General features: G+C 42.1%; 1 protein-coding gene across 1 annotated transcript in view; it reads right to left on the bottom strand.

Annotated features, from left to right (window-relative positions):
• LOC308313060 (myosin-9-like) overlaps positions 1-24,477 on the bottom strand; it is a 33,949-nt gene extending 9,472 nt beyond the window's left edge. Inside the window, exons 1-29 of the mRNA XM_080759945.1 lie at positions 24,208-24,477; positions 18,819-19,009; positions 18,083-18,223; positions 17,212-17,368; positions 17,044-17,071; positions 16,249-16,342; positions 15,760-15,780; positions 14,807-14,899; positions 14,434-14,497; positions 14,218-14,316; positions 13,849-13,992; positions 12,235-12,330; positions 11,999-12,075; positions 11,465-11,659; positions 10,607-10,780; positions 9,087-9,260; positions 8,876-8,990; positions 6,533-6,726; positions 6,007-6,128; positions 5,405-5,474; positions 5,136-5,296; positions 4,478-4,586; positions 3,829-3,960; positions 3,402-3,608; positions 2,632-2,769; positions 1,578-1,701; positions 1,160-1,331; positions 481-693; positions 1-145 (exon numbers count right to left, since the gene is read on the bottom strand). Coding sequence (XP_080616071.1) covers positions 1-145; positions 481-693; positions 1,160-1,331; positions 1,578-1,701; positions 2,632-2,769; positions 3,402-3,608; positions 3,829-3,960; positions 4,478-4,586; positions 5,136-5,296; positions 5,405-5,474; positions 6,007-6,128; positions 6,533-6,726; positions 8,876-8,990; positions 9,087-9,260; positions 10,607-10,780; positions 11,465-11,659; positions 11,999-12,075; positions 12,235-12,330; positions 13,849-13,992; positions 14,218-14,316; positions 14,434-14,497; positions 14,807-14,899; positions 15,760-15,780; positions 16,249-16,342; positions 17,044-17,071; positions 17,212-17,368; positions 18,083-18,223; positions 18,819-19,004 — 3,645 coding nt within the window. The 5' untranslated portion in view covers positions 19,005-19,009; positions 24,208-24,477. The remainder of the gene's footprint in view (positions 146-480; positions 694-1,159; positions 1,332-1,577; positions 1,702-2,631; positions 2,770-3,401; positions 3,609-3,828; positions 3,961-4,477; positions 4,587-5,135; positions 5,297-5,404; positions 5,475-6,006; positions 6,129-6,532; positions 6,727-8,875; positions 8,991-9,086; positions 9,261-10,606; positions 10,781-11,464; positions 11,660-11,998; positions 12,076-12,234; positions 12,331-13,848; positions 13,993-14,217; positions 14,317-14,433; positions 14,498-14,806; positions 14,900-15,759; positions 15,781-16,248; positions 16,343-17,043; positions 17,072-17,211; positions 17,369-18,082; positions 18,224-18,818; positions 19,010-24,207) is intronic.
• Between the last annotated feature and the right edge of the window lie 2,996 nt (positions 24,478-27,473).

Raw genomic sequence — 27,473 nt, 5'->3', positions numbered from 1 at the left:
CCTCTTGGCTTGCTCCAGCTGTTCATTAAGCTCATCAAAAGCCTGGTTGTGTTTGTGTCTCGTGTCCGCCATCTGCTGCTCATGGATCTTGGCCTCATCCTCCTGGTTCTTCTTAAGCTGGGCCACCTCCATCTCACGCTTGCTCCTGAGGACAGAAATGAGTGATTGAATGAGGAAACTACAACTTTTCCAATTTGATTTGATTTAATGTTGACTGGCCTAAATAGTAAGTGCAGAACATTTATCTAAATAGGAAAATGTGCAGTTGTGCAGCTGCAAGACTAATTTGGTGAATTCTTTTTTTGTAACTTGATTTTTGAATATGCAAGACCAGACATAAAATACAAGGCATACAACAAAAACAAAAACATCAACAGAAAAAACAGAATTAAAAAAAACAGAAGAGGTCATGGGATGTACAGCAACAACATCACCTGTGGTAATGAACAACGCTTCCCAAGACATACAGAGTGCCGTTACCTAAGCTCATGTTGTGCTGCAGTGGTATCCAGAGTATCTTCCAGCTCAGTTTTGAGAGCCTCCAGTTCCTCTCCCAAGTCCCTGCGATGTTTCTCTGCCTTGGCGCGGGCCTGTCTCTCCAGCTCCAGATCCTCCTGGAGTTCAGAGATTTGGGCCTCCAGCTCCCTGATGTTCTTCTGGGCAGTGTTTTTGGCTGCCGCTTCTTCCTCGGTCCTGGGAGTGAGGTGATAAGGTGAGAGGAGATATAAGTGTAAGTTCTTGGTGAAAGCAATGGAAGAAAGGAGATATTTAGACAATACATTTGAATTGTTGCCACTCAATTGACCTGCATTTGAGTCTCCGCCGCTCTTCAAAGTAATGGCTTAGGAATGCGACAAAAACAAAAAAACATCTCCAGGCCTGAATTCAAGGCTTCATGGGGTTTGTAATTGATAGAAAAGTCATTTTGGGTGGAATTACTCCTTTAACCTCAGACTTTATATCGTACTTCACCGGTAAATGTAATATTTAAGTCTTTTATAATTGCCCTCTATAACTAAAAACTTAAATGTACAGTATTGAGGCAATAATGGCTTATTGGCCAATAGCTAACCCTGCTTTGAAGACAGGGAGCATCTACTCATTCTGGAGCTGCCTTTATTTTTCTAACTTCAGAAACTGTCTGTGCATGGGTCCTGACCTGGCCAATGCAGCGAGCAGCTCCTCTTCCTTCTTGGCCAGCTGGGCTTTGAGCTCAGCAATCTGGGCCTGCAGGTCAGCCATCTGGTCTAGGAGATCGGTGGAATCTCCCTCCAGCTTACGACGGTTCTTATCCAACTCTTGGCGTTGCTTCTCTTCTTTTCTTAGACGTTCTAAGTGAGATTAAAATACAGGGAAGAGGACCAGGATTATGTCAGTTTCCCTTGCACCATTCCCTTCCCTGGGTATTGAAAGAGGCATTTCAGGTGGCATGAGGTAAATAGATGGTATGAGATACAGGGTCAAATGTACTTCAGCACTGCCTTTTCTTTTGCCCGAAGCATGTGGGACAAAAAAAAACAAACAGGGGGACAATATTTTACACAGGGTAAAAGTGAGAACAACAAACAAACACCAACCCTCTAGATCAGTAATCATGGCTTCATGTTTGTTCTTGAGTTTTTGCAAGCTCTTCGACTTCTCCTCCTCCTCGGTCAAGTTGGTGGTGAACTCAGAGATCCTCTCGTCCAGCTGTTTCTTTTCCTGAGCACACAGATTAAGAAACCTTTTTTATTATGCCTCATGAATTCTAGCTACATTAACTACAGCCAAAACTGCACAGGCATGCATCCTGGTTAATCATACACCTTAATATCCGATAAAATTATTAAAAAAGAAAACGCTCAATGATACAGGGAATTTGTATGTTGTAGAACCAAAAAAGGAAAACATTTGGGGTAATGGATTTCGAGATCATATCAATCTGGCCTGATGAACACTGGTCTTCAATTAAAAAAAGAAAAAAAAAGTAAAATATATATTTGCCAATGCTAAATATGTCCCGACATTGTCTCCAATAAATCCAGACACTGCATTGCCTCTTTGCCGTTATACTACTTCACTGACAGCCTGCCTGCTATTCACTGTGTCAGTCAGTTCTGTGCTCCAGTGTCGTGTTTGATATTAGTTTGCTATGGATTCTACTTTAGCATTATTATTATTTTGTATTACTTTGGAAACTATGCCAAGCAAAGCCTAAGAGCCACGTGTAGTCCGCAGAATAAGATCAGTGCGTACTGCACGTATACGCAGATTAAACAGTAGACGGGCGGCGTTGAGAAATGCGCTGGTGTTACGCGTCGTGCTGAGTCTGTGTTTTTTTTTGTTGAGGCTTGGCTCGTCGACTAGAGATTATGTCACGTTCTTTAAAAAAAGAAAACAGTCCACTTCCTTCTTTAGGTACGCATGCAGTCACATTGGAACGATCCGTATCTGAATACACTTAAACGGTGTAGACTCGCCCCCCATGCGGTCCCGGGGACGGTTGGGCGATAAGCTCCCGGGAACGGTACGCATCATTCACACTACCACAACATCTGCCAAGTGGTCCCGAGTGCGCACCTGTGAATCGCCCCTTAATACCATTCCAAAATGCTAATGACTGTGAAGTGAACAGAAAGCTGTTGTACCGACCTTGTTGAGTTTAGTGTTCTGGTCATCCAGGACCATCACATCCTCCTCTATCTTCTTCATCTTGGCATCCATGGTGACCTTCTCCAGCTGAAGCTTTTGTCTAGCTCCTTCTTCTTCATCCAACTGCTGCTCCAAGTCCTGGATGGAGGAAAAGAGAACACATTTACCTACAAAGTTACACCAATTTCTTAACCCATTACAACATTAACGTAATTTTATACATTGGCTATTCAAAAATAGCAGATAACAAGCTCATAGCATGTCACTTCATGCAGTGAGCTTCTGAAAAATCATGAAATTGTGCAAATCTTTGAATATATTTTAACATTTGCTTCTGGCAACATTGAGCCCGTGACCAAATGCATATAATTGTGGGGGTCCATGACATGAAAAGGTATATAACAAAAGTTTTTCAGAAATGTTAGAATTCTAGAAAGGAATTGAGTTTTAACTCTTTTAGACCTGAGGCGGACTACCAAAGTCCTGACAATTATTTATATAATTATTTGTATTGCTACTGCACACAAAAAAGCCATGTCTAAGAGCCTAAACGCCTCGCTAGCAGCCCCTGGAGGACATGCTGCACATTATACCCAACTGGTTGGCCAAAGGTACGGCGAAAGGCCATGGGTCACCAAATTCAGCGGTAATCTAGCCATTAGTTTGAAATATACCATTTGGGATTAGCCCAAAACTCCCAAGGTGCAAAAGAAAACCCCCACGCTGTTAATTTGAGACACTCGATACCGTTTCTCATAGATCCAACTAACCGTGATGTTGGTCTGCATCTTCTTCCTCTCCGTCTGCAACTGGGTGACTCGCTCCTCCTCTTCTTCCACGCGAGCCTCCAGGTCATGCAGGATGTCCTCCAGCTCCTGTTTCCGGGTGGCCAAACGGGCTCTCATCTCCTCTGCCTCCGCACAAAGCTCCGTCTCTGCCTGGAGTTGCTCCTGAAGGGCCAGCTTTTCGGCATTCATCTGGCCAAGGAGGAAGGATCAAATTGAGAGTGAATGGATGATCACAGAGCTGCATCAAATCAGATACACTTAAGAGTAAAGCTCATTATTTTGGTACAATTATTGGGTCAGTTGGAACATACACTCTCTCTCTCTCGCTCCCTCACACACACACACACACACACACACACACACACACACATTAGATCATTATTAAAAAACTAATGATGAGGGGACAGACCGATTGCTGCTTGGTCTCGTACTCCTTGACAAGGTGTTCAGCCTGAACTTGTCTCTCCTTGATCTTCAACAGCTCCTCTTCTTTGGCAATGATCTCCTCCTCCTGCCTGGTGACCTGCAGGAGCGGCTTCACCTGAAAGACAAGTTCAAGGACCACGGCCAGTTACACATTATTGTATGATGTGAGCTTATGAACCGTTTCCGATTATGATAGCAAGAAACGTAAACGAGACAAAAACTAAATACACTGTACTTCACTAGTTGTTACAGGACATGGCAGGCTCTGGGACACACTACAAGAGCCATATAACAGCATGTCGTTGCCATCGGGAGGAAACCATTCAACTCCATTTATGCAAAAACAAAAATCAAACCTCAAAAATGAACACCCTTTACGTCTGTGTGTTGGTTAAAAAAAATATTTCACCAATGAATAGTCAAAAACGGTTCAGACAAAACCTCTTAACTCCATTGGACCCTCAAACTGTCTGCTAAAACAGCCAACTCCACCACCTCTCCTCGAAAGTAATTGGCAATATATAAAGATGAGGCAGTATTGCTTTGCTTTCAAAATATACGTTTCTTTTTCATTTTCTGAAAAATTTACATTGGAGTTCCCGACAGCAGACACATGGTGTGTTCATCTGTACCTTGGTGAAAAGCCTCCACCACTGCCAGTTCCTGAGTTTGAGGTAGGCGGCGCAGTTTCTCTGGATCACCCTCATTGCTGTCAGCTGCTGCTGCCTCTTGGCAAAGGCTCTGAGAAAAACAAAATACTGTATTTATATTTGCCATAATCGGGCCTGGAATGTCATTTTATGGGCACGGCCACCTGGCCAGTGGTGGTGTATAACGGTATTCTTTGAGGGCACAATGGCCAAATGACAGGGCAGAAAGGCCATGAGTTCAGGAAATAATTACATTTCAATACATTTCACCGTTGCTAATGCCATGTAAACAAAAGCGATTTGGTTCATTTGTATTGGCATGATTAGAAACTACCATCCAAGTGTAATCAGAATCACTGGACTCTTGAAGAACGGAATTAAGAAATCTCAAAAAGTCCCGGGCCGGCCTAGCGGTCCGGGCACCTAGGCTGGTAATCCGGTTCGAGTCCCGATCCCGGTGACCTTTGTTGTGTCTCTTCCCCCTTTATCTCTCTCCCCGTTTCCTGTCAACCTACTGTGATCCATCAATAAAAGGCAAAATATATATTGACGAATCAATCAAAGCCACCGTGTACTCGGGGCGTAACACACGGGAAAAATGACAGACTAATAAAATAACCAACTAATAAATCCTCCATACTTGCGGGCAACGTATCCTCTGCACCAGGCCTGGAAGCTGATGATGACGTCAGTTATCTTAATGTCCCTCTCTTCCTCCAGGTGGGCCAGAACACCAGCTCTGAAGAACACTTTACTCTGGCCAATGCGGAACAGATTGGGGTCCAGCTCCAGGGCGTTGACCTACAACAGAGAGAAGAGAAACGTGTCTTACTGTGGAGACATTTTTAGTCTTAGAAAAAAAAACCACCCATACCAAGTTTCCTTGGTGTGGTCCTATTTCTGACTTACCATAAGTACACAGGCCTGCTTGCCATCCATGAAACCTTTGGGAATGGAATTGGGGGTGAGGATTTCGTACCTGAAATAGAGGAAGACACACATTTTTAATTCTGCAGTTCCTGCTCCTTAAACAGTGGATTTATGGTGATTAAGGAAAAGAATCTTGATACGTTGGAGGGACGCTAATCACTCATTTACAGGTGCTCACTAATTTAAGGGTGAATCGAAGCTGCCTCTCAACAATTTAATTTAAAAACAGACCTGTGTGAAGTGAAGGGCGCCCTTATCGTACATAAATCATGACATTACATAAATTCTCCATTCATTGTCAATGGAAATGTAATCTTTGTGTAGGACGAAAAGCTACATTATAGGAGGGGCTAGCGCCGCTCAAAAATAAATAAAATAAAATGAATCCATTTAGGGCAGATTCACACGGAGTCCGTTTGATTTAAACTGTTCCCGAATTCATTGATCTTATCAGAGTACACTTTGGTCACCTGAGACTGCACACCTCCATGCGGTCCCGGGAACGGTTGGGTTCACACAAGTGGTCCCAAGTGCGCACCTGGGACCATAGTGTGAATCTGCCCTTAAACAAACCACATTACCTCTGTCTGAACTCCTGGAAGACTATGCGGTTGGGGAAGCCCTGTCTGCAGATTCGGATCCCCTCTAGAACGCCATTACACCTCAGCTGATCCAGGACCAGGTGGGGCTCCAGTTTACCAGCCTGAGGGAGACAAGTGTTCAGACTCAGAGGGCCATTCCTCACATTTAATAGAACGTTGTAATCAGCCATGGAATATAAGTAATCCAGAATAGATATACCGTTTGTATGTATAAAGAAAAAAAAAAAAAAAAATTAATCATATTTTTGCATTTCAGTTTTTTTAATGCATTTTTAAACAAATTACCCAAAAAAGAATAACAATGGAGGTGCTGGACATGCAACAGAACTCCAGACAGTTTTAAGACATTCTAACATTGCTTAATTCCAACATCAGATATCTATGCCCTTTTCTTCCCCTCTGGCTAAAATATCTCACCACTGAAAACATGTGTACCAGACCACTCCTTCACCCCCCATTTAAATATGCATTAATGTTGTTGCATTAGTTTCAGCAGCATCTGTACCTTCTTCTCGTGGTTGGGGATGATGCAGCGGACAAAGTTGGGGTTGGTGTTCCTGAGAGTGGACATCAGGTTCCCCAGCTGCTCCTTGTAGAGTTGGCCGACAGTACGGAACATGCCAGACTTGCGGCTCTTGAAGGCCCCGTGCATCGAGTCCGACATTCCTGCTACCTTGTCCAGGCCAACTATACGGTCCACTGTGTAGAGGGAGACGACAAGCAGCAAAAATCAGAGTGCAGCCTTAACAATTTTAACTAGCATGTTCGCAAACCTTAACATGTCCGTCAACCTTAATCCTGTAGTTTTCCGCATGTCGGACCAATGACTGGTTGGAAAAGCGCACGGACCCCGATTAAATACTTCAACTTTTCTCCTAACAAACGGCACAGAGACTCACACAGGGCCTGCAGATATGCTTCGTCGTACCACAGTGTATTGCGGCAAACAGACGATCTACAAGCTCACAATGTGTAGCATCCACAGCGTGGTGAGTCTGGTCTTGCATCTCGCCTATGCTTGCTGCACGACACCCATTGTAGAATGAAGAATAAACCATGCTTTAGCTGGCTGCACACTTTCCTTTGCAACATTGTGCAAAATGAATCAATCTATCAATTAATTGCAAATTAGCGAGTTACAATCAGCAAAAGCCTCTGAATTTGGAACAGACGTGGATACATACATACATAGGTGGATTACCTACGTACAAGCACAGAGATATGGAGTGAGCGTTTTGGAAAGTGATGGAAATTGGATGAACACAGGCAAGTGATTATGCTGGCATCATGTAGTCCAACCGTGAACATGAACCTCTTGCAACCTTTAGTTGAACAAGGTCGAGATGCATAGCTTGCCCTGAGACATATTCAGCCAGTTTGTTTATTCTCTGTAATGTTATGCACATGCGGCGTAGGGTCCCAACTATTTTGTCCTTTTTTGCAAGCAAACACCCTTGCATGATCGAGGACGAGAAGATAAATTATGCTTTTTGAAACTATATGGAGAGACGAAAGAACAGCGCAGAGTGCAGTGCACAGATTATGTTGGAAACCCTGGTATGAGCATATCTGCACATCCGCCACAACTTGAGCTTCATATAGTAGGTTAACATACTCTACCATACAGATTGGTTAAAATTATGTTTTATTCATTAAAATAAGTTTTGCAACCAGATCTTACTAGTACCTTTCTGAACGTACTAAGTTACCTAGAGACAAAAATACCTCCAAGACAAAAACGATACCTGCTGCGGTTTAGATCCTCATATAATTATATACTGTGCACATCGAAAAGCAAGGGATTAGAAAACAACCGGCTACATGTATTCATGTAACTTCCAGGGCGAGTTTTGGCTCCCATGAAAGTGTCCATAAAGTGTCATTGTGGAGCCCTGTCAAGTGATCATTACCTTTCCTTCACTAAGCTTCCTTGGACTACACAAGGTTAATTAAATAAGGTTAGGAAGTGAAGACCGTATGGTGGACTCCATGTTGCTCCCTGGAAGGAAAGAAACATGTGCAATGGGCGCAATGCAGCCAACACTTTTGTGTTCAGCTTCCTTGATCTCAATTGCGCATGTTTCTTTCCTTCTACGTTGTCTCAGTAGCAGTCTAAGCACACCTATAGGATTCCATGCACGGACAAAAACCGCTGTCTGCCGGCGTCTCTTCCGGGTTTTTAGACAGCTGGTGGATGGAAATGAAGCTCCACCCACTCGGCAGAATGCCACAGGGGCAAGATTTTCCAGGAAGCTGGCAGACGCGGCAATCTGCCCAAAGACCCAAACATCATTAAAACAAGATCTGGTTGCAAAAGGGGTGAAGTGGTCAGTTTTAATTGAAGTTGATAATGGAATTATTTTATTAATTTACTCTCTTTATTTTCATATTTTGTGTTGTAATCTCAGCACTGCTGGAAAAGAGGGTCCCAGGCCTCAGTGTGTTTCTGAGAACTAAATGGGGTTGAAATAAAGTGGCAGTTAAACAGCTTGAATTGACACAAAATCATCTTGACTGCAGGTTTGTCGACCCAACACAAGGAGGCGTCACACTACAACCTTTAGTTGTACCGACTGCAGTTATATCTTCTCTAAACCTAACTGAGTCAAACCTGTGGTCACTCAAACATTTTGAAGGCAGCATACTAAAAGCTATTTTACCACAATTTTAAAATGTATATTTTGTTTATTTTTTAGTCTGCCGATTTTATCCTGTGCCAGAAACCCTTTCATTAAACTTAATCAAGGCATCCTGCACTCTGTTATTCCTAAATAGCAGCCACACTGTTGTGCCTCCATTTACATGGATGTGGAATATCAATATTTTTGGGTCCAATTTGATGACTTACCGTCTCTCCACAGATCAGCAATAAATTTGTCTGTAGACTGGTTGAGCAAAGTGGCCACACACTCGTTCAAAGGATCCATGTTTTTCATCAGCCACTCATCTGCCTTGTAGTCCACCTGCACGAGAGCAATAAATGAAATTAATTCAAAGTTAGAATTAAAGTTAATTGATCATCATCTTTTTAATGTTCCCTAAATGCAGATAATGCTGACCTTTCCAGCGTAGTGCATGATGCAGAAATCGGCATCATCCTTGAGTTTCTTGGGCTTCTGGAACTTGGAGTTTGAACCCTGCTCCTGACACACCTTCTCCACAAAGCTCTTGTCTGTGGCCTTAGGGAACCAGCACTCCTCATCCAGCAGAGCCAGGATACCTGGAGGACCAGACTGAAGATAACAACATTGAATGGCTATAGTTAGTCAGCAGAAAGAAACTTTTAATAAAAACACAGCCTGCCTAATAGATCATGCATGCTGCAACTCATTCGAATCAGCCATTAATCACTGGCAGCTACACAGCTCCATCATCAGAGAGACCAAAAGAGAACACAACGACAGTTAAACTCATTGTTCCAAGTTGGAGGGAGGGTGGAATGATGACTTTCACTCAAGTACTGTATGAAGATTAATCACATTTGTGGAAGACAGCCAACATAGGCCTGTCACAATTACATAATCTTTATTTCAATCAATCTTTATTTATATAGCATGTATAAAACAACCAAAGTGCTTCACAACAAAACACAATATACAAACTCAAATACTATACAGTGCCAAAAAAGGTTACAGAATCCTTCCAATTCAATCATTTGATATAATGCAATACATTTTGCCACATTACTCCCTGACATGTTGTAAGCTTGTAGATCTGCCATTTTAACTTGGTAGAATTTAAATAGTCCTGCACAGTCTTCACTTACAAAATCAATTTACCCACAATGTAGAACGTTTTGGTCGCTCTGACCTTCCATCAGGTTGCCTGAAAGCGTAGGTGTGCTTCTCTTCAGACTTTTTAATATATAACATTCTTTGTATATCCGTTATTTTCATATCTGCCCTGTGCAATAAGAAATACAACTTTTATCCATATGTTCAATACCAAAAACACAATTAAAATCATTAATCGCAATCATTTGTGGGAAAATTTACATTTGCAATGGTGACAGCCCCACGGGACGTTATCTGCCAAGTATGAACATGTTCGTACCTAAAGCTTTACACAAAATATGAAACGGTTTAGCCGAAAATCAACTTTTAACATTGGCCCGGTTGCTAGGCAACGCCTCCGTCACCCCCAGCACCAGGATTTTTACAAACAGCCCCCATAGACCTCCAGTCAACATAGGATTTTCTATGCCTTGTATCTCTGAAACTACAAGCGCTGTCGTGGTTTTGATCATCCATCAGAGGATCGGATGCGATTTTGTATTGCATCGCTCCCGATATGTCAATATAAGGAAATAAGGAAAATGAAAATAGCCCTGGCAAGGTTTACCTACACTCTGCTGCCAGCTAGTGACAGATGCCAGCTAGTGGCAGTGGCCATCCACACGGCCAGATGCAAAGCTAGTCTACCATTTATTGTCAATGGAAGCAAGCAACATAAAGATGCATCCAATGTTTGTACAGCTACAAATATGCTGTGTAGCTTTGCATATTTTGCATCTGCCCGTGTGAATGCAACATTTCATGCTTCTCTATGAGGTGGATGCAGGGCTGCAGGTCAATCTTACATGCTTCTCTATGAGGTCGATGCAGGGCTGCAGGTCGAGGCCGAAGTCGATGAAGCTCCACTCGATGCCCTCCCTCTGGTACTCCTCCTGCTCCAGGACGAACATGGTGTGGTTGAAGAGCTGCTGCAGCTTCTCGTTGGTGTAGTTAATGCACATCTGCTCAAAGGAGTTAAGCTAAAACACAAAAGAGAGCTGGTCAGAGATATGAAATAATTTCTAGAATGTAACCTAGCACTATTAAGCAAATACAAAGAATAAAAAGAGATCAGCTACTTTTGTGAATTGAAAAATTGAGAGCACATTCGGAGGGTGGCAAGGCTAAAGTTTATCAGCAGCGCAATTGATGTCTTGGAAGTTTGACACTAGAATGGCAGACTAAAAAGGTGGTCCTATTGAAAACAGACCACCCATCACAAGATGGGTGGTCTGTTTTCATTTCATTGTCAGTACACCCAATTCAGTTGACCAGGTTCTCCAAATAAAATATGCAAAATTCGTTTGGCGATTATGGGTGCCTGGTGGGCCAGCCAGTTAAACAATCTAAAATATAATTAATGAGTCAGGTGTAAAGCTACAAGTCCCCTTATAATACTGCTCAGGCACCCAGACTGTGGAACGCACTGCCAGTGCACATAAGGGTAGAACCATGTTATGTTTAAGTCACGTTTGAAAACCCACCTTTACACAGAGTGTTTTTTAACTGTTTTATAGCCATTTGTATATACATTCCCGTCATTGGTTTTTGTGCTATTTTCATTTTGCTACCGTTTCTTGCTCTGTGCAGCACTTTGGAACTATGTTTTGAAAAGCGCTATACAAATAAAGATCATATATCAATAGTGGAGAAAAGTGCCTTACCTCAAAGATCTCGAATCCAGCAATGTCAAGGATGCCAATAAAGGAAGCCCCCTGTCTCTTGGTCTTGTCCAGCGCTTTGTTGATCCTCATGACCAGCCAGCGGAACATCCTTTCATAGGAGGCTTTGGCCAGAGCCTCCACCGCAAACTCAGCCTGCTCCTGGGTCTGGGCTTTCTGCACATAGTCCCTACCCACCTACACCATACGTGAAATGAGGGGACCATAAGTCAATCAAACCTCTAACTGCACATTAAGATTAGGTTTACACAATCTGATCCAATTCATTTGGGTACATCAAACATCAGATCAAATGCAACCAGATACAACACAAATACAAAAATAAAAATAAATAAAAAACACAAAGAAATGGAGCACTAATGTATCCCAATGAGCTTGGTATATAACAGAGTGAATTGTTCAATTATGTGCATGCGTTACATATACAATACATTTTATGCATTATATGTGACCAAATAAACCCATTGAACAATGAGCTTCGCAAGCTCATGATCAATGGCACCTTCCCATACCCACCTTGATTCTGGGGGACAGGATGGCCCGTGTGAAGTCAGTCACATTCATACCCAGCAGATGACACACTTTCTGGGCAGCTGTGGAGAAACATAAAAGATGGTTTAAATTTAGAAGACAGAGAATGAGGGAACATTTAACAAAGTCAGAGTGGGTGTGTAAAGAGGATGTGATAATATCACCAGTGTAGTAATATATATTGTGTGTGTGTGTGTGTGTGTGTGTGTGTGTGTGTGTACCCGTGTCATCAGGCATGGACGCCTGGTCAGAGTGACGTTCCTTCTTGAAGCTCACATTTCCAAGTTGCAGAACAGCAGACACTACCTTCAGCAGGCCTGACAGATAAACAATGAAACAGTTACAGAACAGCAGACACTACCTTCAGCAGGCCTGACAGATAAACAATGAAACAGATGCCTAATTTTCACAGGGACTACCCTTAAAACAGACCTCCCATTAGTCTGACCTGTGCTGCAGGTTACAAATCACCTGTGTTTTAAGATTGTCATTGTCGTCAGCTAAACGGCGTCATTTTTGTGCAACACTGAGGATTGCGCAACAAGCGCATCTAGGCTGTGGAGCGATGCGATCCGTTTTCATATCACAAATTTGACGGAGATTAATCAATCTCTGTCTCGAGCACATGACCGTGCACTTGAACTTGACTGATTTACGTCATGGGCCCTTAAGCAAAGAAACAAAACTTTAACTACCGTTATTTCAAATATTTGTTTTGGGGAACCGGTATGTATACAATTAATGAAATGTATTGGCTGGCAAGCTTGTGATAAGAAGTTCCAGGGTACCATCCATCAAACTCATTAGTCACAGAGATAGTCTTTTGATGCCTTTACCTACTTGGGCTCGTCACTGAGATAGTCTTGACGCTTTTTAAAATATATATTGTTGCGGTTCACAACTCTGTTCTGCTAGCGCATGCAACACTCCGGTTCCAGTGTGATGAAGGAAAAAAAAAAATCGGAAGTGAAATATCCACTGGCTTATGCCGTCTATGGGAAGGAGTTTGGAATTCCAATATCTCAGATTATTCTTCCAGGCTGCGTTTTTGATCAAAACAAGCTAGATTTGCGGCTCATTTCTATAAACGATATGATCGCTGGATACAAAAGTTATGTTTTGGGTGAAATAAATAACATTTGCGGGACCCGTTACTTAGCCATTATTCACTTCCCGTTTCCCCATTTCCGAGAGAAATTAACATTGAACTTAATGGTGGCGTTCTACGACTATCAATTCAGCCACCAGATGGCAGTGATGGCGGTAAGAGTTAAGCTCAGCAACCGAAAACTGCCAGTTGAGTGAGAAACAGCACAAGATGTACAATTATTAATAACTGATTTATACTGTAGAGAGAGTATGCACATGCATCACTTATCCACTGGGACACCGCCCCTCACCTAGACCGAGTGACAAAACATTGAGCAGCATGGAGTATTGGAGTTTGGAAGCACTTGTTGGAAATTACTCAACGGTCCTGCGTACCACCCGTTTCTAAATTGCTTTTAATGCAGGAGGCAGCCAGATGTTGTGTTATTGGAAACTAGCGCTTACAAAGTCTTATACATAGAAATCACCTGCACAGAATTTCTTGACAGAGTAGTTCATAACATGTCTACAGTGGAATTTTTATTAAACGAAAACGTTGCAGATACTGTAGAAAGGAGGATAATTCAAGCTTTCCATACAGCTGCAACGTTGTTGATTTTAACGTTGTTTAATACAATCAGATAGGACATTTCCCGCATAACTTCCAGGTGAAGTGATGTCACGCACATAGCCTCTATTGACCATAAAAGCAATTCCAGACATCAGTGGAGGTCCAGTATATCTACCTAGTCTTTCCTCTTCAGGGATGCTCATGATCTTGAAGGCATCCATGGTTTCAACGAACAAGTCCTTGTCCTGCTGACCGGGGATGGTGACGTTTCCATTGGACAGGAAGCGGTACTTGCTGTAGTCCTCAAGGCACAACTCGGCTACACAGAGGGAAATTAGGGAGATGACGATGTTACCGATTGAAAATATCGATTATTTTTTCTTGTGGCTGCCCAGTCCGGCTATACAGTAGAAATGCCGCGCCTCTTGACCTCACTCTGTTACCAATGTTATGTCACACAACTACAGCAATGTCCAATTTATTCAGTAGGATAGCGATTCATGATCTGTAAAAATAAATAAAAATAAACTCCTTTGGCACTTACAGCGCATCTTGTCCCCAGCTCCAGTCAACATGTAGTAGAAGACATGGAAGGCCCTCTCCTCTCTAGCCTGCCTGATGGCTCGAGACTTCTCCAGCAGATCTGATGGCACGCTTGTCAAGGACAGACCATTTTCAGAGCAAACAGCGACAACAGTACACCTAGAAATGTTGAGTATGGCTGAAGTCACTCAGTCAAACATGTTTTTGAAAAGGATACAAGTTTCAATGTTTGCTCCAACAATGTACCCATTGACATCAAAGTTGATCCTGATGAATTTTCCCTGCAAGAGAAACATTGTATACAGAATGAAGTAAGCACTAAGCAGCAGAACTAGAATTCTGCATTTTGAATTGGTTGCATTATATCTGAAATTGTATTTATTTACCCCTTGAGATAAACCATCTCGTCATCATATTAGAAGTGTGCATTGGCACTGACCTCACAATTCAATAAGATTACAATTCACCAGATAAAGATTCGATTAGTCAATACAAGGAGTCTACATTGCTGCACAGATGAATTGCGATGCATTGCTGAATAGATTATTTTTGACACGACCACTGTATAATAGATTTATAGCAGTCCTTACAAATCTGGAGGAGTTATCATTCTTGACCGTCTTTGCATTGCCAAAGGCCTCCAGGATAGGGTTAGCCTGCAGCAGTTGTTTCTCCAGTTCCCCCTGGAAGAGAACAGTCATAAAAATCAATTAATAAGTCCTTGATGCATGACACAACCACTTCAGTTGTAGCTTAGCTCTTGTTTAATTGTTGTCCCGCCCTACCATTCAGGACAACATTGGACTTACAAAGGCTTGGCTCACTGCACATACAAAAAGCATAGCCTCTGGAAACGTTATCATTTCCCCTTCACATCAGCCCCACACACAGACAGACAAAATGTTAAATCTTGCACATTCCAACACAAATTGCAAAACAAGCCCAGTCAAGAACAAACCCAAGTAAGACCATCTTTGCCCATGCAGGTACACAAGAACTCAGCGAAGCACATACAAGTTAGCTGGGCTTCCCCAAGGAGATGCAGGAGTATATTGCAACACACCCCACACAAGGTAGGTAGATACTAGTTTTACAACAAAGACTGACTGGATCGGAGGAAACAAAGGCTGATGGGTGGAGTGGGATCCTCTGACCACATACAGCCTTAAACTAGGCGCATACACACACACACCAAGGGCCAATTCAGCGTTTCTGACAAACCTAAGATAGAGTTACCCCTAAACTGCTCTGGTGTGTCACAAGGTATTTTAATACCCAGAGGGGAGACAAGTCATTGTGAGAAGGCGTGTCATTCTCTCTTTGGAACACATTCCAGCTCCTTCCCGTTCAGGGAGAGCCATCCTTTTAAATTGAAGTAGCACTGTGGCCAAAATTCTAAACTTAACACAAGGCACTGCTTACATTGCTTGCGAATATAAATTCTAGACAAAGTATGATTTTTATTTGGCGTTAGTATTGTAGCGCTTGGAGCGAGAGGAAAAAAAAAGACACCACAGTATGGCTTCGAGTGTGATTAACTCACATGTGACAATACAGCACTGGCCTAGAGATGGGATGAAACAAAGACAGAATTTAAACACTTGTTACAACTGAGTGTTGATGAAACTGGCAAATGATACTTGCCGTGCGCACACACACACACACACACACACACACTCTCTCTCTAGTCTCACTTCTGGTCAGTGTGGAGAAGTGAGACAGGCAGGTCCAGGCATGAAAGAGGAATGTGTGGTGTATGGCATTCAGCAGCTTCAGGTAGACCGCACTGAATCAGGCTAAGATTATGTCTCTAATGAGACAAATATTTAAACCACTGCTCCTGGAATAACGGGAAGGTAAGAGGAGAGGAAACAGAGGAGAATGGCACTCCTGCTCTGCTTCATGAGGTGCTGCTCCTGTTCTGCTTCATGAGGGGATAAACATACTGCAAAATATCTTGAATTCAATGAACACATTTTACAGTGCAGGGTATGTGCATCAAAGTGGATTAACACGTTTTTGCTTTACTGACCTGATCTTTCTTAGACTTGAAGGAGGAAGCAACATGGGCAAGATACTGGATGACTTTCTTGGTGTTCTCCGTCTTGCCAGCGCCGGACTCTCCTCTGAAGGACAAAGACGAGATTAACATGAGACAAGTGTTAAGGACAATACGTATTTTGTACCAAGAAAAGGGGCTTCATTCTGTATCAACGCTTTTTAGCATCAATAGGTACTGAAAAGCAAAGACATCTCAAACTATAAAGTCAACGTCTTATAAGGGCATGGCCTCCCTGTCCAATCTTTAGCCATCAATAGAAGTTACTAGGTATGAAAATTGGTTCTTGAACTTCACACCCACTTAATGACTGAATCAATAATCAGTCAGCCTGTGGGTGGGGGGGAGGGTGGGATAGGTGATTGAGTTTTAATTTTATTATGTCCGTTTAATACCCCTGGGCTTCTGTCATAAAACCTAAATAAAAATATTTAGATAAGAGAATAATCAGTTAGCCATTTGTGTACAGCATGTCTGTTCTCTGCTACAGTGAGTTATAAAAGAAAGGACAACATTTACTTTCATAGTGGTGTGAGCTGTGATTAGTGTGCTATTATGATAAGTATTGGTGCTGCATTTAGAAGCAGCTGCATAATTGCAAAAGCAAACACATTTATTTGCATTTTACAGTACATAGCACAGTATAGAAAGGATTGTGAAGCTAGATTACAATAAAAAGCTTGAACAGTTGTAGTTGAGAACAGTCCAGAAATCGAAGCCTAAACACTGTCTTTAAAACACAAAATATGAATTAAGCAATGGACTTACGTGCAAAGGATGGACTGATCTTCACGATCTGTAAGAGATATAGAGGAGATGCAGAGAAGAGCGTGTCATAAGCAGACATATCAACTTGATACAGTTCAATGATTAACATTGCCTAGCTCAACAGACATGATGCGTGCATGACTGGTGCTACTAAAACTATGACTGTACCTTGCATCATGCTTCTGTAGGCGTTGTCTGTGATGGCATAGATGTGAGGGGGCATCTCATGTCTCTTCTTGCCCTTGTACATCTCCACGATGTCCTCAGAGTAGATGGGCAGGTACTTGTATGGGTTGATCACCACACAGAAGAGACCCGAGTATGTCTAAGTAAGCAGAGACAAGTTGTTAGCAGGAATAATGATGACAGTCATAGCATTGGGTGATTATCATATGTCCAAAACCGCTACTTGCAGAATTTAAATTCGAAAAGCAAAAATAGCACTTCTACAAGTTAAAAATGCAGCATATATCTGCTGTCTTTGTATAGCAAAGTATGGAGTTGTGAGGTTTCTGCCCACCAGCAACGATATGCTAAGTTTTCTCCTTTTCTAAACAAAGCTTGAGAACCACTGCTCTATATATAAAGTGTCATGAGATACGATTTGTTGTGATATTTAATTATATAAATAAAACTGACTTGGCACCAATATTTATCCAGTGGGGTGTGTTCTCACAAACACATGCACAGAATCACACACACAAGAAGAGATAGAAAGGGGTGTGTCAGTTAATGTGCACGACTGTATTTGCACACTTATTTTTTTTTAAACCTCCATTTATCCAGGTAGGTTGCTCACACTTTGGCAACACGCTGCTTTGCACTCACACGATACAATTACACACACACACACACACACACACACGAGGGCTTCCTAGTTGAACTGGAGCATTTGGGGGTTCATCAGCGGTGGCTATTGTGAGAGTGGTGAGTGTTGCTCATGCATACCCCCACCCCCCATTTCTGTACAACTAGATGCATGCGACTACTCAGGATTTATCCTATTAATCGCATGTCAAGAGCAGTCAGACAAACTCACATAGATGAGTCCAGAGTAGTATCGGTCCTTGAGGTTGTGCAGCACAGAGGCCTCGTTCAGGCAGGTGAGTTCAGCCATATCCTCCACCTTGTCGTACTTGGGTGGGTTCATTTTCTGGATGTCGTCCTTGTTCACCTTCACCTGTGATTAACACAAAAACATGTGGCTTTGTCAAAAGGCTTGAACAGACTCATTATCTGCTCAGAGTTTGTGGTGTTTTTCTATTATTGTTTGGTGGATTTCAACAGTTCAGTCACTCTCTCACACCTGGTCAATGAGGTCTATGAATTACAATGTAAAAGAATGTCTTATTGCATCTACACTGTCATCACTAACAATACTCAGGTTCATTCATACAATGTTTAATACTAACATTACGCGTTTACACACAATACCTAAAACAAGCCCTTAACAGATGAATGTTGTTTTTACTCAAAGGGTTAGGACCTAACTCATTAGTCCTACAACCCATCTCAAACCGTCACCTCCCACGGGGCAGCACACCTAAACCTAACCTTAAGCCTCTCCCAACCCTTAACGCACCCCTCACCAACCTTAATCCGGTCGTTTTAACGCACCCCTCACCAGCCTAACCTTATGTCTAACCAAAGGATGCCTCCCAATTGGACAAAGTCTTTATCAGCCAAGGTGAGAATCCTATACAGCATCTTTAAGTTTATTTGATTTCTAAATTCTTATCCTTCACAGCAAAAACAGAAAATAGTTTACCCCTCACCTTTTTACCAGAGTCGGCCAGCTCCACCAGACACTCCTCGCCATGCTCCTCCTTGACGGAGCCTGCCTCAAAGCCCAGCTTCTCTGAGGGGATCCATACCAGTTTCTTGGTGGCCCAGTCAGCCTGGGCCAGAGGGTTATTCATTTTGCTGCGGTCGCCATAGAGGAACTTGTCTGCATCAGTCATTGTGTCTTCAGGAGAGAAAGAGAGAGGGTGTTTTAGCTATTGAAAAATAGCTATTGATAGCTATTGAAAAATAGCAGATCTACAAGCTCATAGCGCGCCACTGAGTGTCGCGCTACGAGCTTGTAGGTCTGCTATTTTTTGGGGGAAAAAAACAAATCGTGAAAATGTGGCGCAAATCCTGACAGAACTTTCAAGATTTAGAAGACATTTTATAAATTTCGACGTCAGGCCTAAATGGGTTAAGTAGACAGGGCTGGTCAGAGTAAATGAAATACACCTGGGCTGCAAATCCTAGTCTATCAATATCCATGAAGGCCTCCCTGCTCTGCTGAGAAGTGGAAGTTAGGCAATATTGACATTGGCCATGACCATCATTACCACCCAAAAGTTAGTATGTCTTTGGGGCGGGGCAGCCCATTGATCATTTCAGAAGTTATATGAAAATCGTTCCATTCTTTTGTTCAGACTGAAAGGAGCAATTATATTAATAACCTGCCATGTGTCGTGCAGAGAGAGGGTGAATAAAATTAATGTATGACATTCTGACGGATTAATGGGGATAAATAGAAGAGGGTTGAAAGAACTATCTTTGTGTATATAAAAACAATTCAATCCCTTAAATTACTTTGTTTACTTCTATTCTGTCAATTTGTTAGAAAATGAGGTTAGGTTACTTAACAGTTCATTATTATTCTAGCCCTAAGCCATGCTGCTGAAATGTATTTGACTAAGAAATTACATACATTTGAACCTTGTTTTCTTCAGGAAAGTCCTGTTTTAAGGATGGAACACGTGGCACTGATTAAGGCAGCAGACACAAATCGACACATGGCAGAAAAACAGTACTAGTTTAAGCATATTTGAGGAACAGAGGCGAGAACATATAGTTCTGTTGTCAAGATCTCTTTTAGGCCATTCACACTGAGACGGACTGAATCCGTTTAATTGGAACCGTTTCCGAATACGGTTGCCTGGTCCCCGATGGCCATGATTCACATTGCCTGAGATTCTCATAACAGCGCACCCGGGTACACTTGCATAACACACTTTAATCCTCCAGATGGCGGTGTGCTTGATGGCTGGCGCGCACGGACACTGACCATCAACTCTGCGACATTGTCTTCAATAAATCCAGACACTGCATTGCATTGACTCTTTGACGTTCTACTACTTCACTGTCAGCCTGCCTGCTATTCACTGTGTCAGTCAGTTCTGTGCTCCAGTCAGTGTCGTGTTTGATATGGATTCTACTTTAGCATTATTATTATTATTATTATGTTTTACTTTGGAAACTATACCAAGCAAAGCCCATAAGAGCCACGTGTAGTCCACAGAATAAGATCAGCGCGTACTGCGTATACGCAGATACAACGACGGGCGGCGTTGAGAAATGCGCTGGTGTCACGCGTCGTGCAGCGTCTGTGTGTTTTCTTTTGTTGACACTTGGCTCGTCGACTAGAGATCATGTCACGTTCTAAAAAATAAATAAAACAGTACACTTCCTTCTTTAGGTACGCTACAATGCATTCACATTGGAACGATCCGTAACTGAATACACTTCAACGGTCCAGAGACCCGCCCCCCATGCGCTCCCGGGGACGGTTGGGCGATCCGCTCCCAACGGTACGCATCATTCACACTACCACAAGATCTGCCAAGTGGTCCCAAGTGCGCATCACCCCTTTGAATAGTAATAGTCCAGCAGCCGGGGGTGTAGAGTGGGAAATTTGGTATATTGTTTTTTTTTTTGCCTGCCTAATATACTGTCTATATACATACATTCATGAATGCACCTGCTGACTGGCTGTGATCATTTTCTTATAGGGGGTTATTATTTAAGGCCAGATACCTAGGTTCGTGTTAATTGGAGTGTTTTTGATCCTTTTCTGAAGGCAATAGGTCTTGATACTATAGTAGAGTCCTGAAGAGGTCTGTGTCCTGTATCCTGCGTCTTGCTTGTGTCCTGTAGATTTTAGATCATTGGAGATACCGTATGCGTTGGAAGCCGAAGGCTTTCTTTTATACTGTTGTTCAGGTCATTCTCATGCTGTCAGAGTGATGTGTCATCATTCCCATGAAGATCCAGATGATTTTGGAGTGATGTGTCGTCATTCCCATGAAGATCCAGATGATGTCGGTGTTGGTCTGCCCCATATATGAGTATTCAGGTGATGGTAGAGCTGGTAATGTTCAGCTCCATATATGGAGGTCCTAGTAATAGCCTAGGCTCGAAGGTCGGTCATGGTACCAACGTGGAAAACCTTCGTAACAGGTATGGTCACATACAACCCCATATAAAAGAAATAGCTCAATGCTCACAGCCAGTCAGCAGTTGGATCCATGAATGCATGTACTATATAGACAATATTTTAGGCCAATAAAAAAATATATATATTTACACCAAATTTCCCCACTTTGAACAAATAAAAGGCCTGTTGGCTGCCGGACTATAAGTACCATATGCACACGGCAGCCATGTTGGTAGTTTATATCGGAAAAAGCAGGATAGCAGGTACTGGTATGGGGTAAACGCTTCACTGGGGTCTTCTACTGTAAGCTCTTCTGTAGGTTGCCAAATTAAGGCTGTAAAATTCCCCAAATATGCAGCTGGCATAATGGAAATTATTTTGAAAACATGGGGCCACTGAGATTACAAAAACTATATTCTCTACATTAGTTTAATTAAAAGTAAAACTTCTCACTTAATGCCATTCAAGTTAAGGAATCACCCCTAAATCATGTAATTTCTGTTCACCCCAGCCTACAGTAAACCTCTCCAGCTCATGAACTTGTTCGAGCACGTTCATACTGTAAAACACCATGTTTGGAGAGAAATCTCATTTCCCTAAGCCTAAGGTATAGTTTTTCAATGCCGTGCCATTCTAATATACCATCTTCATAATGTACAAGCATCGATGGATGTTACCTGCAAAAATTAAGGGCCGGGGTGTAAAACATAAAACAAGCGTGTCATGCTCAATCTTCTGCATAATGGTTCAGTAGTCATATTATCATGACAGTTATGTTCAGTAGCCCGCTTGTCAACTGTAAATTATTGTCTCTAGTGATCTTTTTCTTTAAGTAGCTTCAGTTGTGAACTGTGAAATATTTTGTTTCCGTTTTCAGCCAGTGACTGGTTTCTGCCCCATATATGGGCAGTTTTTAGTACATGAACTTTGACTCCATATGACCTCAGCAACATCCTTGCTCTCAACAACCCTTTTAAGCCACTCTCACTGTACGTCTTAACATCACTCCATCTTTTCCACCTGGCCATGATCCCTTCACCCACAGCTGGCCTACATTCCATCCTCACCCACTCATTAGAGAGGGAATTCCACAAATTCCCGACCCTTCCATTGCTTTCCTTACCATTATCCGACCCTCAGCCATCCTTCCGCAACTCCCTAATTTACAACATAGCCAGTGACTACCGAGCTACCTTTTAAAATTATCTGCTAATGGAGTGTGTGACTCGATTCACAACAGAGCCTTTCCAGTTGACTGTTATGTCATTCTGGCTTCAGGTGACATAAGCCAACAGAGTGCCGTCAAAGAGACTGGAAGGAATGCTGGAAGCAAGTTTGGGCAGAGAGAGAGAGAGAGAAATGTAATTATCCCTGACCACGCCCTACGGAAAGATGACATGTGTAAAGACACCATGCTTTATGCATGGTGTCTTTACATACAACATTTTTAAATAATCAAAATGCCATTGACTAATTAACTATATATTTTTTGTTTTCTTAACCGCCCCATTAATGACATGCCTAAAAATAGAACAGGCAGTCTGTATATTGTGTAAAAAAGAATGAATGGCACTATACAAACATGTATAGCATTCTGCTTACAAGAGACACATTTTACAAAATTCTACAGAAATTACAATTACTACAATTTCCAGTATACATGGTGCTGAGTAGATAGCCTCGGAAACCCAGACGTTTTTATTTCCAGTAGGCCTACCAGTCTACTGAGTAGGAGACTGAGAAAGTACATGTGAGGTTAAGCTAGATGGGGTCCACCAAATAAGATGCAGAGCCTAAAAGAGAACTAGCAAGCAAACATTTCAACTTGTGACATTCACACGACCAAATGTGGCTTTGACGAACAGGCTTTCTATGGGCCAACTTCCTCAGGAAGTTGCACATGTACTGCCATGTCATTTGTTGCACAATTTCAGTTTTCAGATGCACAGACACTCTCTCTCTCTCTCTGGGAACTTTTGATATGGAGCCTATTCAGAAGCGACAGTAAAACCAAATGTGAATGCTGTACAATGCTTCCAATGAAACTTAACACTTCTACCCCTGAACATGGCCTATACAGAACAGAGATGACCTCAAAGTCTGTCTAGCAAACAATGTCACATATAGCCTTCAGGGTAGGTGGGTGATGCAAAGGGTTGATGAGTGAAAAATAGTTCTAAGGGAGAGAGTTTGACATTCCTCAAGTTGATTTCATCACTTGCTCAAGTCCACATCAAGTCTTATATAGTTTCTTGGCTGAACTTGGGGAACACCATTTTATGCTTCAAGTGGCAATCAAGACATATTGCCAAAATAAAAGCCATTATCATTAGCCTACCATAGCCACATGCTAGGACTTGTAGTAAATGCATGCTAAGTTTGTATCCTGAGGGATACAGATCAGGGCGTGTTCAGTTAGCTTTCTGGACAAAGTATTGCTACCAAGTTACTTGTCAAGGTAATCTGAAAATCTGGTTTTGCAGACATGCAAGCACCCACTGCACACTTAAATAAATTGGCCTTCTTTAAGTGCCTATGCATTGCATTGAAGTAAATACCACCATTTCTGAGAGACAGGCTTTAATATGTTTGAATATTCAAATGTAATAGCCGCACAATAAATGCAAGAATCGTTTGTTTGGAAAGGAGGAGGTGGTAGGCTTATAGGAAGTAGCAGATATCTAAAAAGGTTATTTTTAGACCAATAATGTTCACATAACATTTCGATATTCAATTCAACTAGGCTAGCAAGGTAGAAAAGGGATGCAGCAGTTTGAGATGAATACCGGTCGCACAGGTGCTAATGTTTTAAGTAACAAAATGAAAAACATCCGACTGACTACTGTATTCGATTATGTCATATCAGCAGAATTTAATTATATAGGCAGCATAATAGCCTAAGTGTGCTGTAGAGTGTAGGCTACTCTATGAAACTGCAGTTAGAAATAGCCTACCTGTTTTTCAACGTCAGGCACTCTGTCGGTGAAGCTCCGGTGTGATTTTCCGTGTCTAAAGTCCTGCGCGACAACAGTTTCACAACAACTAAACACAAAGTCGCTTCCTTCTTCCTTCTCTCTCTCGTCCAGGCTATACTACCTGTTCCGTCATGCGGTCCAGCTGTGATTGTTGTCCAGGTTCAGGTGTGGCTGCTGAGTGATGACTGATGGGACCGCTTGTATCTTTGATCCCTGCTATCCAATTCAATTTGATCACTTTGACTTCACAGGTAGCTTAAACAACAACGCCCCACCCCTCTGGTTCTATGGCAAGCAGCAGCCCAGGGGGCGAGGCTGGTAGGTATTCATCAATCACATTCACGCACCTTACCTGTTTTTGTTTTAGTAGGTCAGTGATGGGATATAAAAGCCTGGGTACCGAGGCTAGTGGACTACCCTGTTCTACAAAATATTGATCTTCTAGAGATCTAGACTATGCCTAGCCTACTCACAGGAGAGAAACAAACAAGTGGAATTGTAAGTGATGACACAAAGAAATGAGCAGACAAAATTGGAACTGGAACACACAAAAGATTAAGCTGATAAATGGCTACTTTCTCCTGATTGGCTGAACATTTGTCACATACATACAGTAGGCTACCTGAAAGTGTCTGTGTGTGTGTTCATGTGCATAGGAGGAATGCAGAACCTTGCCTGTACCTGCAAGCAACCTCTGTGATTTTTCACCTGAGAAAGAAACAAAAGAGTGGAGGGGTAGTAGTGGTCCATTTGGTTTAATTTTAGGCTCTCAGGAGTTAAAGATCTAATAAGCGTCCATTTGAATGAACTCTCCATCATTTAGCTGAGGACCACCTGGAAGCCCCTCGAGGAACCACTGTTGTGCAGGGAGCAGACAATCTGTGTCCATGGGGAGATGGCTTATGGATTCAGAGCGGACTCAACTCAACACAAATATTTCTTTATATTTTAACCATGAAAAGCTGGGACAGCACGCTATAACATAGTTTTTGTTTTTTTTACTTTTATCGATTGCCATTATAGGAAAATAATATACAATATAAAATGTAGATGTCTGAATAATAAAAGGTATGCAGGTATGCAATGAATGAGGAGAACAAAATACCTGGCCTCGAGTTATCTCGACAAGTGCCAAAACAGATTTGTGTATAATACTACTGTCTACCTGACACTTTCTTTCATTTCCACCAACCAGAGTTTTCATGGATTTCCTACCATATATGGTCAGAGAAAAAGAAAATGAGTGAGAGAAAGAGAGAGAGAGAGGGGAGGGGGTAACAGAGAGAAAAGCAGAGAAGGTGAAGGCGTGGTCTTGCTGTTGTTTTTTTCTCCCTGTCTGTGGTGTAAAGTTACTTCTCTAACCCTGTCATTATACCTGAAGCCCTCCACCTCCTTCTCTCCTCAATCTGCCTGGCATCAAAGATGGCCTGATAGTCATAGAACAGTACGGTAGACACACACAGCATGTTACAACATGTCTTCATAGGGAGAGGCACGCTGCATGCAAACACGCACACACGCATGCAGCATGTATGCCAGTGATGCCCCCCCCCCCACACACACATACACACACACACACACACACACACACACACACACACACACACACACACACACACACACACACACACACACACACACTACAGTGACTACACAGACACATACTCTTGATCAACTATCAGTGAACGGTGCATAATACAATCAGGTACAGCATATGGATTTACTGTTCATAGTTCACTGTGGCATGTGCTGATGGTGTTGAATTGTACTGGACCCCCACCCCCTGTCTGTCTTTTATTCAAAAATCAATAATAAAAAAAGATCTACTGTTCATTAAAACACAAATAATTTGTTCTAAATGCTTTAAATGAATCATAAACCTTAAGTAGCCACCATTTGCAGAGAAATGGGGAAGGAAATGACAGACAAGCCAAGCCATCATCTTGATTTAAAAAAAATGGACAATATTGACCTGTATGCTTCTATGGAATGTGTCTTTAGTCTTCCACTATGACTGTTCCTGTCTACCCTGAATCATCATTTTGACTGTGGATGATGCAACCTTCTACAAATGGCTTCAAGGCAGGGAAACATCAATCATGGCCAAACATCAACTTCTTTTCACCTGTCTAACATAAAGTAACCTTTCAAATTATTTAACCACTTTAACCCCACTTTAAAACCACTTTAGGTTTTCTAAATATTATATTATATTATATTTTAAGACAATGCTCATCAGTTATAGAGCAGATATAGAGAAAAATAGAGTAGTATTTCACTATATGACTCCTTGTGACATCATCATGCTGTGCAAATCGACTCATTGTAACTTCATCATGACAACACCATCCATCATGACAACACCATCTGTTGTCTGACAGCCCATACATCCACACAGAAAAGTCATATCTTATTGCATTAAACAACGTTAAACAATTATGCACCGTTCACTGATAGTTGATCAAGAGTATGTGTCTGTGTAGTCACTGTAGTGTGTGTGTGTGTGTGTGTGTGTGTGTGTGTGGGGGGGGGGGGGGCATCACTGGCATACATGCTGCCTGCATGCGTGTGTGCGTGTTTGCATGCAGCGTGCCTCTCCCTATGAAGACATGTTGTAACATGCTGTATATATACACACACACACACACACACACACACACACACACTGATGAGCATAAAAGGAACAGATACATAGATCTCCATATATGGGCATAAAAGGGACAGGGACATGGTAGACAGGGTTTTACAGAGATCTCCATAATATTAATGCAGGGACAAAAGGGTGGTGTGTGTGTGTGCGTGCGTGTGTGTGTGTGTGTGTGTGTGTGAGAGAGAGAGAGACTCTTACATAAGCCAACTAACAGTACAAGATAGAATAATGTCGTGTCATGTCAAGTCATGTGTTTGGGGTGTCTTACTGTGTTTCAAACCTCTAACATCAATGATTGGGGAGAACAGATAGAGTAAAATGATAAATTATGCCAGGCTTTTCGGTTTATATAAGCTAAGACTGATATCACAGTTTTAAGCACTTTCACATTTTCATTATTGTTATATAGTAATAAAAAATTGTTTTTGATTGATTTGATTACATTTGTTAAATTAAGGTTTAGACCGACCCTTAGTGTCCCTCTCGATGACAGCACCCTTCTGTTTGTTTCCCTTTGCCGTTTGATTTGCACACTACAACACACTTTCACCATATTAACCACACATCCACACTGACCTTACTGACTTCCACATCT

This window comes from Protomyctophum bolini, assembly GCF_963924005.1.
Source record: "Protomyctophum bolini genome assembly, chromosome: 3".
In the NCBI taxonomy this organism is placed as follows: Eukaryota; Metazoa; Chordata; class Actinopteri; order Myctophiformes; family Myctophidae; genus Protomyctophum; species Protomyctophum bolini.
Note: the sequence above shows the minus strand (reverse complement) of the source record. Positions and strands in the feature narration are given on the sequence as shown.